We start from the raw sequence: 16,295 nt of genomic DNA, 5'->3' as shown, positions 1-16,295 counted from the left end.
AACAATGTCAGGAAAGAAATAACAGGGCCTTGCTGTCATCCCTGGGCAAAAATGGGCACTCTGGCCATATATGATTACTGTCCTGCACATTCTTGAGTATATTTCCCATGCACCCTATTTCTGAATGTATTGCAAACCTAGGATTCATTAGGCTACATGATTAATGAAGGAGTATGAAATAACTCCCTCTTATTCTCTTCTAAGAAAATCCAAGAATCCAAACAGTCCACACAATACAGTGGTGCCCCGCATAACGAGCGATTCGTTTAACAACGAATCTGCAGAGCGATGTGTTTTTTGCAATTGCAAAAGCGATCGCATAACAATGTTTTTAATGGCAAAACATCGCATTGCGATGATCGGTAAGCGTTTCGCTAACCAATTTTCGCATTGCGATGGTTTTTTCTAACAGCTGATTGGCGGTTCCAAAATGGTCGCCGGGTAAAAAAAATGGCCGCCCGCTGTGTTTTCACACTCTTTCCTCGCTTACCGGGCAGCGAAAATGGCGGCCGCATGGAGGATCTTCGCATAAGAGTGAGTTTTTTCCCCATGGGAACGCATTAAAGGTGTTTTAATGCGTTCCTATGGGCTTTTTTGCCCCACATAGCGACAAATCCGTATAGCGATGATTTATTTGGAACGGATTATCGTTGCTATATGGGGCACCACTGTATTCATTTGTGTGGGTGAGGTTGCAAATAAACCAATCCTTAAGTGTATTGACATCAGGCACTCAGAGCTCCTGCACCTTTCTGCCACTGCCTCATGATGTTGACTGTTGATTCTTAAAATACCTCAGTCCAGAACTTGCATCATGGCTCTCTCAGAGATAGCCTCCAGTGAGGACAAACCTCCAACCCACAGGGCCTGATGTTCGGGAAAAGGTGCCGAGTCCTGTAGACCCCGGAACCTCAAGGGTCTGATGATCTGAGCTTCTGATGGCCATCATGAGCAACATGTAGACGGCAAAGCTCAGCCTGAGCCTCTCCAAGGAAGGTCACCTAGCCCTGCAGCTAAGTCTCTGTTCCCGGCAACCAAAGGCCCTTCAGCTGCCGGGTTGGGATCCAACTACACAAACCTTCTGTCAAGGTAAAATTTACAGGCCTGAGAAGTACAAAGTGTCTTAATGACCAGCCATATTGAACAGGTGTGCTGTAACTGTAATGCTGAGTCATGATGACTCATAAAGTGCTGACTCATGTATGATGCAATATCTAATATGATTGGACACAGATAGTTGTGGGCTCTGTATATTTTTATCCTTCTTCCTAATGAGTGTCATGCTGTTATGCTGTCGGTCTGCACTTCTGTACAGTGGTGCCCTGCTTGACGACGACAATGCGTTCCAGCAAAATCGCTGTACAGCGAAATCGTCGTCAAGTAAAAATACCCCATTGAAATGCATTGAAAACCGGTCAATGCGTTCCAATGGGGTAAATAACTGATAGTGGAGCGAAGATCCCTCCATAGGGCAACCATTTTCCTCTCCCTGTCTTGTGAAATGAGGTCAGCAAAACAGTGGAGAGCCATTTTGAGAGCCGCCGATCAGCTGTTTTAAATAGTTGTGAAGGGAAACATCGGTTCCGAAGCAGGGAATCGATGTCGTAAAGCGAAAAAAACCTATTTGAATAATCGTTTTGCGATCGCTATAACGATCGCAAAACACTATAGCGATCACAAAAACATCATCGTCAAGTGATTTTGTTGTCTATTGGGGTAATCGTCAAGAGGGGCAGCACTGTATATAACTTGTAAATACACGCCTGGTGCTGGAGAAGCTGCATGTGTGTGCCTCTATGCATGTCACAGCCATTCCCTAAGGGGCAGGCAAGGCCACAGATTGCTACAGAGTCCTACTTCATTGAGCTCTAGTAGATTTTAGGACTACAAAGCTCTTGTGTATCTTCTTGCTGAACCTAAGTGCAAGCATTTTTTTAGGATAGACTTGTGAGAAGGGGGTCTGTAATACTTCCTGGCTGAGGTCACCCGGACTCTACCCAGCTGTTAAGGGGCATGCAGGCTCCCAATCGCTCTCTGTCCGCCGATCAAGCTCTCCCTAACAGGACGCTGGGTCATGATGATGATGGTTCTTTTCATTAACTATCTCCGTTACATCCTTCTTCATCTTTCAGTTCACAGCTTCTAGGACTCCACCAATCACATTGGTTATTTCAATGTTAAAGACTCGCTCTTAACTCCACAGCCGTAATTCCTTCAAATAAGGTTTGACCAAACATGATCGGAGGTTAATCAAAGATGCCATTTATTTCAAGATTTACTTAAATTGCAGCAGCTAAACGCAGTAACATCCATGAAAGGAAGGCGCAATATTGTGATCTTGTCCAGGGCGCTTGCCTCCTTTACTTTATTTTTCTTCAAAGAAGAGGGCAGTAAACCAAAATCCTCTAAAAAAACAGGTTTATTGTTTAACAAGTCATCTGCTTTATCTATGCTCATACTTTCTGTTTCCAGTTTCACCAATAAGTCATAAGTCTTAACCTTAGTAAAACGTGATAAATCTCCCTGGAACGATAAAAGAAAAGAATTGGTAGCTCCATGGGTCCACTTTGGTATGGTCCCAGCTAACGTCATGGCTGAGGATGGTAAACCCAGCCCACCCGTGGCTCCCAAACCTTCTTGCCCTAGTTCTGTCTCATTTGTGGTCGGAAGGGACTGGGACCCAGGGATCTCCATACATCTCCTCTGCTCTCTTCTCTGCTCCTCCCTTTGCTGACAAGCCTTATATTCTTTCCCTTGTCTCCTTTCTTCTGCTTCCCCCCCCCCCCCATAGGGTGGTTTTCTGCATAATCCCTAAGGACTCTAAACTCTACCCACTCCCCTGTCCAGGGGTCTTCTTCCACTAATTCCACTAACTACTCCTCAGGTTTTAAGGTCTCCTCCTGTGCCCAATGTGGGCACAGGAGGACACCTTGGAGGGACGTGGTGGCGCTGTGGGTTAAACCGCAGAAGCCTTTGTATGCTGCAGGGTCAGAAGACCAGCAGTCGTAAGATCGAATCCACGCAACAGAGTGAGCTCCTGTCGCTTGTCCCAGCTCCTCGCCAACCTAGCAGTTCAAAAGCATGTGAATGCGAGTAGATAAATAAGTACCATCTCGGTGGGAAGGTAAACAGCGTTCCGGGTCTAAGTCGTGCTGGCCACGTGACAACGGAAACTGCAACTCCACGGCTTGGAAATGGGGATGAGCACCGCCCCCTAGAGTCGAACATGAATGACTAAATGTCAAGGGGAACCTTACCTTTACCTGTGCCCAACAAGCTTCTACCTCTTTCTTTTTTGAATCCCCCTTTTTCCTTCCTGTCACTCTCTTTTATAACTTCCTCCATTTGGCCCCCTCTGGTGTTTCTGCCTTTATTTCCAATTAAACCCTTCTATAATGGTTTCCGTCCCATCCTCTGTCTTTTTGATTGGAGAGACCTACGGTAGAGTACCCTTGGGGTTACTCTCAGCCTCACAAATATAAAAGAAATTAGAAAATTAAAACCATGGAATTTCTAACACAGTGCTAGAAAGAAATTAACAGTGTAAAGCGGAATAGGTTGTATTAAAGTATCAGGTGAAATTAGTTATGCAAAATTAGCCAGAATTAACCAATTGTAAAATACAAATTTGACCCTAACCTTCCACCAGCTCCCTAGTTGAAACTCACTGTGTTCACGCAATCTTTGTCCTAGAGACTGAGTAAGAAAGACTTATCTCCGTCTATTCCAAGGAACAGGTTCCTGAAGATTAATAAGAATCTGTAGGAAAATTCATCCAGGAGAATTTAGATGGGGGAAAACAGAAGGAAAAATGAAAAATAAAGCAGCAAAGTCACTGGTGGGTGTGTCTGCATCTGTGTAAGAAAGAAATAAAAGAAGACCGTAAGGGAGAATCTCTCAGAAGGAAAAATCTAATACATTGTGAAAACTGGCGCTTCTCTCAAAATCAAGGTGAATTAAGACCCAAGGGCCCCAGAATAGATAACAATTGCACCCCAGAAAGTGAGCATTCTGGCTCACTTCCTTACCTTCACACTTAAAACCCAGTTCTGTGTTGGTAGATGGCAAGGTTCTTAATACGTGGTTTACATACCCCTGGGGCCCCGCAATATCTTTGCAGGGGATCTGCGAAGGCTTGAAGGAATGTTATGATCGAAAAAGGAAATGTTGAACAAAACCTTGATTTCCCTTGTTTGTGTAAAACATGGTTTTTCTAACCTATTGCCTTCATTTAAAACAAACAAAAGTGAAAATTAGTTATGAAAATAACTGGTAGCAGATAACAGATATTTCTGCACACTGTGAGAACAGGGAAGTCAATGATGCTGAGCGGCTCAGAAAAAGCACGTGTAACATTTCTTGCTACTAAGCACTCAGAAGCCAGTGAGTGAGTCCATTCCATTCTAAAGGAAATCAACCCTGAGTGCTTACTGGAAGGAGAGATCCTGAAGCTGAGGCATCAGTACTTTGGCCACCTCATGAGAAGAGAAGACTCCCTGGAAAAGACCCTGATGTTGGGAAAGTTTGAAGGCAAGAGGAGAAGGGGAACAAAAGAGGATGAGGAGGTTGGACAGTGTCATCGAAGCAACGAACATGAATCTGACCCAACTCCGGGAGGCAGTGGAAGAGAGGAGGACCTGGCGTTTTCTGGTCCATGCGGTCACGAAGGGTCGGACACGATTTAACGACTGTACAACAACAAAGGGAGGGGGGAACTCCCTGTGCCATTCACTCCGGATCCCTCCCAGATCAGCCCTGAGATGATGGACTCCCCCCCCACTCTTTGAGGGAGATCATGAAGAGTATCCTGGAAGAAGAAACACGTGGAAGCTCTCAGAGGACCTCAAGATTCAGATTCCTTTCAGAGGAGGGAAAAAAAGGAAACAGGAAGGGAGTATTCTGTAGAGGGGGGGATTCTTTGTTATTCAAGACACTTCTCCATCTACAGCATTCCCCCCCATTCTACTCTAGGAAGCAAAACTCTATCCATTTAACTCTTTAGGGCGAGATGAAGAAAGAAGCATCAGTCCCTTTGGAGGCTCGGGGGGGGGGCATTTATCTAGGAGGAGAAGGGTCAGAGGCGTCCTTGGAATCAGAGTTAGGTGACACAAATGGGGACTTTTAAAAGGTAATTTCAAAACACGAATGTAAATCTAGTCTACAACATCCAAGGACAGCAGTCTCAGGTCCTCCCATCTAATAAATCACATCTCTACGATCCTAAGCGCTTTGTCTTCATACGCCAACACATTGTGGTAGCGGATTGAAGGAAGCCCCTTTGCTGACCCAGCTGTAGCCACTTTTTCAGAAAATGAAGTCCTTCAAGTGCCCCACTAAGTGGGAGGTGTGAGCGGAGACATCCAACACTATTCACAAGTTCTCTTTCAAGATTTATTGAAATCACAGGGGATAAATAGGAAATCAGATCCATGGAAAGCAAGAACAATAGAAAAGAAATCCTGGGAAAATGAATGATGTACGACTTCAATCGAATGTTTGGAAGAAATTTAAAGGATAAAACTTAATACCTTGTATTAAAATATCAGGTCAAATTACAGTTATGCAAATTTCGATAGTGAACCCTTTATAAAATGCAATATTTGCCTTTAACCATCCATCCATTCTCTACTATGTAGTCAACATGTTCAGCCAAAAGATTGAGATTAGACGGTTCTATCTATTCCAAGAAATAGTTTCCTAAAGACTCATGAAAAGAGAAAACTGATTTGGGAGAATTCAGAGGAGAAAATAAAAAGGGAAAATGTGAAATATGCTAGTGATGACACTGGTGAGTGCTGTTGTTCCTGAATCTAAACAATAAGTAGAAGACGACAGGAAGGGAGGTGTAAATTCTCCAAGAAGGATTAATGAAACTGATTCCGAAAACCAAAGATTCTCCCAAATTAAAGGCAATCCAAGGCCGAAAGGACCCAGATTATGGGACTATGGGTCAAAATACGCAAAAGTAAAAATTGCACGAGAAAGAGTAAACTGAAAACCGTGTGCAACTGAGCCTGAATGAGAGCATCAATGAATGTGTTTGAGTCCCAGTCTCCACCGCACCAGAAATAAGTGCTTTTGGCACCCCTGATGCCCCTAATTTTCCTGCATTTTGGTCCACTTCCTTATCTCTCTCCCCCTCAAATTCAGTTCCGTGTTGGTAGATGGCAAGGTCAGAGAGAAAGGGTATGGCACCACTCGTCCTTATTCCTAGAAAGTAAATCACACTTTTGTCCTCCTGCGTCACATGATGTGACCATAGCATCTTCTCAGGATACACTCTGGGCCTGGAGCCGGTAAATGTTTTCAACCTAGGATATCATCCTAAGCTTCCATAAAACTGAAGAAATTTACCTCAGGTACACTCAGCTCTTGTACACACAAGCCTGTGGCTTCCCTTTAGGGAGTCGCTACATCTTGCATTGAATCTTCCTCTTTTCCTCTCGCTCTCTCCGTGTCCCAGCATTATTCTCTTTTCCTGAGAATCTCTAATTCCAATTCTGCATTGTCAACATTAAAGTTGTTTAGCTCCTCTGCAGTCATGATTTTAGTTTTCTTCATCTTAGACTTCAGGTCTGCTTTGCTACATCTTCCTTCATTTCACTACCGGTCATTTCAGGTAATTGCTGCTTCCTGCCAGTGTGATGGTGTCATCTCCATACTGTAAAAAAAATCTTTATTTGAATCCAGTCTGGTATTCTGCATTCTTGGTACAGATTGATCAGATAAGGGGATAAAATGCCTCTTTTGTCTGACACCTTTGCCCATCGGAAACCATTCTGTCTCTCCATATTCTGTTCCAATCTTCTTGTCCACAATATAATTTGTGCATCATGACGCACATCCCTTTCTTTCAGAACACCCCACAGTTTCTTCCAATTCTCACAGTCAGGGTTTTTGCTCTTTGCTCTATAAAACAAAGATTCATCTCCTTCTGAAACTCTTTGGTGTACTCCAGCAGATAGCAGATATTTACAATGTCATCTCCAGGGCTTTTTCCTTTTTAAATTCCTCTTCAATCTTAACGGCCATTTCTACACCTTTATTTCCTTTAAGGCTGTATATATTAAAAACATCACATCTTGAAAACGGCTTGAATGGTTAACTCCACGGAAGCTGAAGACTTCTACACAGCTGTCAGTTGTTAGTGTTGCCCATTTACCAATTTTCTTAATATTTCTCTTCTTTGGGGCATCCTGTGAATATCCAAGGGAAGGGCAATGTTTTACGCAGGGCAGGTAAGAGGTGCTGAACCAATGCCAGCTGGCTTCTCATCCAAGCTGGGTGAGTCCTATCATTAGAAAAAAGAACAAACGATCCCAGGAGGAAGAGGGTAAAGACGTATTGTGTGAATATGACTCTAAGAGACAGGGGATCTATTCACCACAAGATTCCTACAGGATAGGATTCTGCAAGAGGATTTCATTACAAACTGCCTGTTCCACTTTGTTACAGATGTCCAAATGTGCACAAATGGAAGTGATTGGTACGATGAAGTATGGAAAATACTGGTTGTTGTGGGTTTTTCGGGCTTCTTGGCCGTGTTCTGAGGGGGTTTTTCCTAACGTTTCACCAGTCTCTGTGGCCGGCATCTTCAGAGGACCAGAGCACAGTCTGCTGTCCTCTGAAGATGCCGGCCACAGAGACTGGCGAAACGTTAGGAAGAACCACCTTCAGAACACGGCCAAGAAGCCCGAAAAACCCACAACAACCATTAGATCCCAGCCGTGAAAGCCTTCGTGAATACATGGAAAATACTGTTTTCCGGAAAATAAGATCTAACCTTGTTTTAAATTTGTAAACCGCCCAGAGTAGACCTTTGGATGGGCCAGACAGAGATAAAATAAACCAACAAATAATTAAAAATAAATAAATATAAATACAGTGGTGCCTCGCATTATGATGTTAATTTGTTCCAGCAAAATCGCTGTAGAATGAAAACATCGTAAAGTGAAATTAAAAAGCCCATAGAAATGCATTAAAACCTGTTTAGTGCATTCCAATGGGCTTAAAACTCACCGTCCAACGAAGATCCTCCATAGGGCGGCCATTTTTGCTGCTTGTCTTGCGAGGAATCCGTCCCTAAACACAGCGGGGAGCCATTTTATTTACCCAGTGGCCAAAATCGTTGTTTTGCGAAGAATCAGTTCCCAAAGCAGGGAACTGATCATCGCAAAGCGAAATTTGCCCATAAGAAACATCGTTTTGTGATCGCAAAAAGTTCATCATAATGCAATTTTGTTGTTAAACGATGCGATCGTAATGCGAGGCACCACTGTATAAATAAATAAACCCTAGTATGATTTTTCAGGAAGTTTGCAATATATGCCCTACCCCAAAAATAAGCCCCAGTTAAGTGAAACCCCACCCTCAGACATTGTGCAGCAACCAGAAAATGACATGATTATAAAATAAAACATCCAGTTTTATTTTCAAAGAAACACAGTAGCTATTACTGTTAAGTAATTTGTGTTATTCAGGGTAACAGGAGTTGACAAATAAGAAACAATTCAATGATATTTGGGGAGTATTCAGCATATATTCATAAAAGAAATGGTGGTGCAGCGTTGGAATATTCTGTGCAATTTTAGAATGAGGTAAAGGAATGTACTGTTTTTGGAAATGTTCTCTTGAATAGGCTTTGACATTTAAAGGCTTTGTTTACACTTTGTCCTGAGTAACAAGATAAGAATTATGACTTCTGTGTAAATTATCTCTTGATGAAGAAAATATGAAATGAAAGCAAAACATTTCTCAAATACCGGCATTTCTATGGTTTCTCACCACTGGGCATTCTCTGGTGATTACGTATGAGAGAATTCCATGGAAAACATTTCCCGCATTCCTGGCATTTGTATGGCTTCTCCCCAGTGTGCATTCTCTGATGATCAACAAGGTGTGAATGCTCAGAAAAATTTCCCAAATTCCTGGCATTTCTACGGTTTCTCTCCTGTGTGGACTTCCTGGTGTCTCCGAAGTGCAGAATTGTGAGCAAAACAATTCCCACACTTTTGGCATTTGTATGGTTCTTCTCCTGTGTGGACTCTCTGGTGAACAGGAAGCTGAGATTTGCGAGTAAAACATTTTCCACATTCCTGGCATTTGTATGGTTTCTCTCCTGTGTGGAATCCCTGGTGTCTCCGAAGTCCAGAATTGTCAGCAAAACATTTCCCACACTTTTGGCATTTGTATGGATTCTCCCCTGTGTGAACTCTCTGGTGTCTCCGAAGTGCAGAATTGTGAGCAAAACAATTCCCACACTTTTGGCATTTGTATGGTTCTTCTCCTGTGTGGACTCTCTGGTGAACAGGAAGCTGAGATTTGCGAGTAAAACATTTCCCACATTCCTGGCATTTGTATGGTTTCTCTCCTGTGTGGAATCTCTGGTGTCTCCGAAGTCCAGAATTGTCAGCAAAACATTTCCCACACTTTTGGCATTTGTATGGTTTCTCCCCTGTGTGAACTCTCTGGTGTCTCCGAAGTACAGAATTGTGAGCAAAACATTTCCCACACTTTTGGCATTTGTATGGTTTTTCTCCTGTGTGGACTCTCTGGTGAACAGGAAGCTGAGATTTGCGAGCAAAACATTTCCCACACTCTTCGCATTCATATGGTTTCTCCCCTGTGTGGACTTCCTGGTGTCTCCGAAGTGCAGAATTGTGAGCAAAACATTTCCCACACTTTTGGCATTTGTATGGTTTTTCTCCTGTGTGGACTCTCTGGTATTTCAGAAGGACTGAATTGTGATTAAAAGATTTTCCGCATTCCAGATATTTGTAGAATTTCCTTTTATTGTCGATGCTCTGGCACAGATCAAGGAGGGAATTCGTTTCCAAACATTTCCCATTTTCCTGATACTGGTATTTCTTTTCTTCTCTGGCAATTATCTTGTGATTTCCAGGTTGTGTTTTTTTATTAAAAGCTTTCCTGTATACTTTTCCACTGATCCTTTGGTCTGAAGTGTGTTTTTTCTCCTGAAGTGTAGGTGCCACTCTTTTAGCAAGATCTTGCCTAGACATGGTGTTTTGGTAGGGCCCTCCTCTGGTGTAACTTCCCTGATCTGATGGAAGAAAAAGAGCATAGAATAGATTGAGTAGTCTATTTTTATCACATTAAGTATCACCGCTCACCAAGGGGTGTCCTTCAGAGTGAGAGAATTCCCCGGTGAAAACATTATATCTACAGGGGAAAAAACCATTTGAGGGAAGTCACTGCCCCCCATCCCCAATAATGTTCAAGTAAGCAGCCAACAATTGTCCCATGACTGCCAAACGACTTTTGCCCCAATCTAGATTTGAAAAAAGAAACACATTTTGTTCACAATTAACCGAAATTTCTTATTTATAGACTTTGATGAAGTTGTTCAAAAATAAAAGTTTTGCTGTTCTTTGACTCTTTCTATTGACGTTCCCCCTAACATGGTGAGGGAGATTATTTCTTTCTTTCCCCCTTGCTTTAGTTCCTTCCTCTCATCCATCATCAGACGGGCTGTGAAGAAGGAGCCACCAGAGGGTGTCATTTTGGTGGGAAATCGAAAAAGAATAAAAGAAGGAGAGAAGGAGGGGGGAGGGGCAGTTGGGAGTTAGGGGAGGGGAAAGCTTGTTGGGTGACAGAAGCTGAAGAGGAGCGAGAAAAGGACTGGTGGGAAATATGTAGTACAAGATGATCCCTGGATATATGGGAATAGACAGAGCTCAAAGTTCCCAGAGAATATGCGGAGATGGACTGGAGAAGGAAGGTATATAAAAAACCACCTTACTTGGGAGAAACCGAAGAGAAGAAGAAAAGGAAGAATTACAGAGAGTGGCAACAGCCAGGAGCCCAAAGACGGAAAAATAGGTCATGTCTCCACCGTCTTGGGCAACCCCGTGGAGCGGGTCCCTTCAGGCCAAGGCTAAGACCGAACCCTGGCAAGGAAGGTGTGGGAGCCTCAGGTGGAGAGGGTTTTCCACCCTCCCTAATACGGTCAGACACAAAGATAACTCAGGAGTCACAATTGGGAATCCCATGTAGATGCCAAAGGTCAAGTTCCACCCCTCTGCAAGGGGAGAGGGATGAAGGAGAAGACAAGGTATCTCTGAAACCAGACTCAGAATCTGTTGTTGATGTTGAGCAAGACAATTTGTCAAACACGGAAGGACTTTTGTTGGAAACAAAAAGTGTCCTCAAGGCGTCCATCGAGTGTAGAACAGAAGAGAAAGAAAGGAGAACCAGACAGGATTACAAACCCCCTGAGTGCCAGGCAGTAAAGAGGATTTTTCTAACTTGAGCTCCACAATGCTATGATGCAAGGCTGAGGGGCTTTTGCCCTTGAGGCAGATCAGCTGCCCAGGGCTAATGGCATCTGGGATTCAGTCATACTGGGAGACCCCACAGAAGTTCCCTACTCTTGTTTTAATCACCTCCATCCCCATTAACTGGTGTCACTGCTCTCCTTTGGATATTGCCGTTACTGCACTTCGTGTGAACCAGAGAATCACGGAGCCTTACTGAGAGAAGCCACCATCTGACAGTTCTCCGCCATGACGTCCCTGTGGAGGGATCTCTCATCCGGATCCAGCAGGGCCCATTCCCCCTGGGTGAAATTCACAGCCACCTCCTCAAAGGTCACCGGACCCTGGAAGAAAAGAAATTTTTACCAGCATAGCTGTAAAAGAATCTAATGTGTTTTGTGAACCAAAGCGAAGATGGTGTGGCCAGGATTTTTTTCACCAGGTTTCATTTCGATTCTTTGAGTGCAATTTACTGTCTTCCTAAAGGAAGTTGCTTTTACCCCAGAGTAGGAGTCCTATGGACCCAAGGCTCCCTCCGGGCGAGAGGCTGCACATTTCGGAATCTCACTTTCTCCGGAATGGCAGCAAGAAGGAGGGCTGCGGGCCTTCAAGTCTCAGACTTCCCTTAAATGGTAGAGAGGGATCTTGAGCGGTGCAGGGGTAATAGTTTACCTCCCTTAGAGATGCACCAAAGGTGAGACGTGGTGAACTCGTGCCATTCAAAAATGTCTACAAAAACAAGAAATTAAAGAGAGGAAACAAAACATCCAGATGGAAAGTCCAGCTTCCAGCTTTCTGATTTCTCGGGCATGGAGAGGCCTCCAAATTGAAAGGCCTCTCAGGTTTCACAAAGGCCATTTTCTTAGGGAAAGAAATTGTGACTATTTCTTAATTTTAAACTTGGTTAGGCTGATCTGGTCTTAGAGGTAGCCTTTGAGGGACTCTGTATTTTCCTTCTTACTACAGATGCTGAGCAAACACTTAATGGAAACAGGAGGAAGGGACTAAACGCGTTTTATATGCTCCCGTAGGACTCTTCTCATGTTTTTGGCTTTCCCTGAGGAAGAGAATAGGATACAATCTTCCTAGAAATCCGTTGCCCCCCTACCTGATCCGGGTCCTCCCCATGAGAAAGAAGAGCAGACAACGGGTTTCTTATCATAGGCATTGTTGCAACTCCTGCAGGAGAAATGAAAAACAGTCCCAATGATTTGGCTGATTAAAAACAACCCTTTCGCAACATGATAGGAATCATCCAAATAAGATGGGTTGGGTGCTTGGGTTTTTGGATGGATGATGAAATACTCTGTCCTCTCAACACACAAAGAGAAAAGTAGAAAAGGAATCCCTCCAGAGAAAAAGAGTGAACTTAAAAACACAGCCCTTCCCAGTGGGAATCCTTACCTTTCAAGCGGGCACCATCATCATCATCATGTTCCTCCCTTCTTAAGAGCTTACTCTGCCTCCTCTTTGATGGAGTCTTCTCAGTTGCAAGGAAATCCCACTGAACCCCCAGTGAGAGGTTTTGGATTTGACCAGTTGAGGGTCCAAGCCATGGAATTTCAAAATGGAAAAAATCACAAAAGAACAGAAATCTAGGCTGATAAAGTTCTGCTATAGAGATATTTCCCCACCAACAATGGGTCAAGAATTTGGGGATATTCTCTAACAATACGTGCAACTGGGGGCAGATTTCCTCCCCATGCCTACTGGGGTATAGAGGCCATACGCTCCCCACCCTTCTTTCACAGTCACCGGGAGGAACTGCTGTCTCACCTTCTGCTCTTCCTGCCTCTTCTCCTCGGCCTGACTCAGGAGGAAGCCTTCGGCCAGGGCCACCGCCTGGGAACTGGTCTCCGCTCCACATTCCCTCACCCAGCTGGACATCTCTGGGGGAAGGATGGCCAGGAACTGCTCCAGGATCACCAGGTCCAGGATCTGAGCCTTGGTGTGCCTTTCTGGCTTCAGCCACCGACGGCAGAGATGGTGGAGTCGGCTGCAAGCTTCTCGGGGCCCTTCCGCTTCCTCGTAGAAGCATCTGAAGCGCTGCCACTGCTCCGGTGAGCTGACAATGTGTTCATCCAGGACATCCTGGCTCTTTCTTTCCCACAATCCAGCACTCATTTCATTCTGCATCCTATGGGGGTCTCTTCCTGCTCCAACACCAGCTGACTTGTCCTCTGCCATCTCTGACCTGTGCTGAAAGGAAGGCTGCCATGAAGTTGCTCTTTAAATAATTAAGAGAGGTTGTGTGAAGGCTGACTTTGGAGATTCCATCTCATTCAAAAGGAGAGATAGGGAAATGCCAAAGATAAAACAGAAATGGGACACCTGAACAGCTTTTTTTCATTTAAAGCGGGACCTTGCCTTGAGGGGAGACCCAGAAAGGTAACCAACCCCAGACTGCTCCCCCTCACCTTTCTCAGCCATCCTCACCCAAAGGGACACCCTCTGCCTTTGATCCTCACCTGCCTTTTAACCCATCCCTGTCTATGGCTACCTCTTCAAGAGTTCATTGATGAAAGGAAACTCAGAAGTGATCCCTCAGAAGCTCCTTCTAGTTTTCCTGTGCAAAAACAATAAAATGCATTGAAGATGTAACATGCAAAGTAAAGGTAAAGGTTCCCCTTGACATCTAGTCCAGTCGTGTCTGACTCTAAGGGGTCGGTGCTCAGCCCCGTTTCCAAGCCTTAGAACCAGCATTTGTCCATAGACAGTTTCCATGGTAACGTGGCCAGCACGACTAGACTCAGAACGCTGTTACCTTCCCACCATGGTGGTACCTATTTATTTACTCGCATTTTACATGCTTTCAAACTGCCACGGGAGATCACTCCATTGCGTGGATTCGAACTGCTGTTCTTTCAATCTTGCAGCCAGACTCCATGGTTTAATCCACAGTGCCACCACGTCCCACATGCAAGAGGTAGTTTTTAATATAAGAATTTTTAAAAACCACTGTAATATCTCTTATTTATTTTTAAGGTAGACTACTTTGGAAGAGAGAGGTTCTATTTGCAAGTAGCTCCTACATGAGCTAACAATTTTTTTTCCAGCCTCCCCCACCCACCCACCGCAGTAGACACAGAAACCTCTTTGCTTGTGTTCAGTCAGAGTTCATGTGAGAAAGAGGAAAAACAACCTCCTTCGCCATCAGGTGCCGAAGAGGGGGAAGCCCTTCCCTCTCCCCCCTCAAGCTGGCTTCCTTTCCTGGGGTGGAGATGAGGCCGAAGGGCGGATGGGGGGGTTGCAATCCTCTTGCTTCCTCCCCCCCAGCCCCAAATTCAACCTCCTTCCCCTTTGAAGACACGGAGACCCTCCTGGCACCCAAGAGCCCCTCCCGGCTGAACCCTCTCCTGGGGACTGAGGGAAACCCTTGCCCTTGGCCTCAGGCAGCGAAATCTCTTGGGCCGCCCCGGCTCTCCCTCCGAAGGGCCCTTTCCCTGACCCAGATCTCCCCACTGACTGACTGGGGGGGACACCTCTCTCTCTGTCTCTCCTTCTCTCTCTTCCCTCCCCAGACTTTTCCCTGAGACGAAGGGCTCACCTTCCTCCGCCCTCCCCACCCCCGCGGCCCCCTTTGAAGGAGAGGATCCTGAAGGAGAGGAGAAGCCCTTCCCGGAACCAGAAACACGCGCAAGTCCCGGAGAAGATCCCAAGCCCCGGTTTCCTTCCGGAAGAGAAAAGAAGAGGGAACAGGAAGGGGCTCCCTTGAGGATGGGGGACCCTTTGTTATGGAGGACTCTCCACCACTTCCTGTCTATCCCGTATTTCCCCACTTCCTGTCCACTCTAGGAATCAAACTCTTCAGGTGGTGGTCAAGAGGGAAGCCCAACTTCCCCGCCAGAAGGTTTCCCTTCTCAGACAAGCGGGATCTATTCCTTCCTCCCGGCTTGGAGGAAAGGCTTCCGGGACTTTCAGACCCAGGAAATCCCTCGGATGCCCCGCAGCTCTTTCTGCCCCAAATCCAACCAGCCATTCATGCCCCACCGACCTTCTCTTCGACCTCCTCCTCCTTTTGGAAGTAACAGGACTTTGGAAGGATCCCTTTGGAGCTTCCATGGCCCCCCAAATTTATCTAGGAGGAGAAGGGTCGGAGGAGTCTTCTGAATCAGAGTTAGGTTATAAATGGAGAATTATAAAAGGTAATTTCAAAACAGAAAAGCAGATCAAGGCCTCTGCTTCCAAATCCTCCTGTCTAGTGAATTGCATCTCATAGAGCTGGAACGCCTTCCTTGTCAGTTTATTGAAAAGCAAAAGTAGCAAAGCATAAGAGCTTGACAAATGTTCCAGCAGTGACTACAAAAACCATCCTCGGGTAGCCTACACAACGTTTACAGAGCTCAAGGCATGGTAGGGCTTTCCCACAGAAGATAAGAAAGACTTGTCCAGCCAAGCAATACTTGCAAGCGCATACAGAGTTCTCCATAGCATAGCGTGGACATGCTAAGTCAGAATGATGACCATTCATGCTGATAATGGTTCTTTTAATTAACTATCTCCCTTACATCCTTCTTCATCCTTCAATTCACAGGCTTCTAGGGCTCCACCAATTACATGGCTTGTTTCAATTTTAAAGACTTGATCTTAACTCCATAGCCCATAATTCCTTCAAATGAGATTTGACCAGACACAATCTGAGGTTTTTCGGGCTCTCTGGCCATGTTCTGAAGGTTGTTCTTCCTAACATTTCGCCAGTCTCTCACAGAGTGCTGTCCTCTGAAGATGCCGGCCACAGAGACTGTCGAAACGTTAGGAAGAAGAACCTTCAGAACACGGCCAAAGAGCCCGAAAAACCCACAGCAACCATTAGATCCCAGCCGTGAAAGCCTTCGCGAATGCATACAGAGTTCTCCATAGCATAGCGTGGACATGCTAAATCATGATAACTGTCATGATCGTGAAAATGTAGGTTAAAGCATATATGGAGATGGGTTGTGTAGTTGTGAAGAAATGTAAAATGGATCCATATTGGTTCTGTGTAAGAATGATTTTGAATGCTAGGAATGTTGTCCAAGAGGG

At 44.9% G+C, this 16,295-nt stretch overlaps 1 protein-coding gene and 1 long non-coding RNA gene across 2 annotated transcripts in view; both read right to left on the bottom strand.

Moving 5' to 3' along the window:
• LOC140703955 (uncharacterized) overlaps positions 1-16,295 on the bottom strand; it is a 34,621-nt gene that overhangs the window by 2,950 nt on the left and 15,376 nt on the right. Inside the window, 9 exon segments of the mRNA XM_078386802.1 lie at positions 8,666-8,673; positions 8,785-8,915; positions 8,917-10,060; positions 11,491-11,617; positions 12,382-12,452; positions 12,678-12,777; positions 13,050-13,467; positions 14,821-15,002; positions 15,268-15,351. Of these exon segments, the coding sequence (XP_078242928.1) occupies positions 8,666-8,673; positions 8,785-8,915; positions 8,917-10,060; positions 11,491-11,617; positions 12,382-12,452; positions 12,678-12,777; positions 13,050-13,467; positions 14,821-15,002; positions 15,268-15,351 (2,265 nt within the window).
• Positions 2,376-6,672, bottom strand: LOC144587472 (uncharacterized). Its single transcript, XR_013542627.1, has 3 exons — positions 3,669-6,672; positions 3,110-3,214; positions 2,376-2,405 (listed from the first exon to the last, which is right to left on the bottom strand). It is a non-coding gene; the product is annotated as an uncharacterized LOC144587472 (long non-coding RNA).

This window comes from Pogona vitticeps, chromosome 2, assembly GCF_051106095.1.
Source record: "Pogona vitticeps strain Pit_001003342236 chromosome 2, PviZW2.1, whole genome shotgun sequence".
NCBI classification, from domain to species: domain Eukaryota; kingdom Metazoa; phylum Chordata; class Lepidosauria; order Squamata; family Agamidae; genus Pogona; species Pogona vitticeps.
Note: the sequence above shows the minus strand (reverse complement) of the source record. Positions and strands in the feature narration are given on the sequence as shown.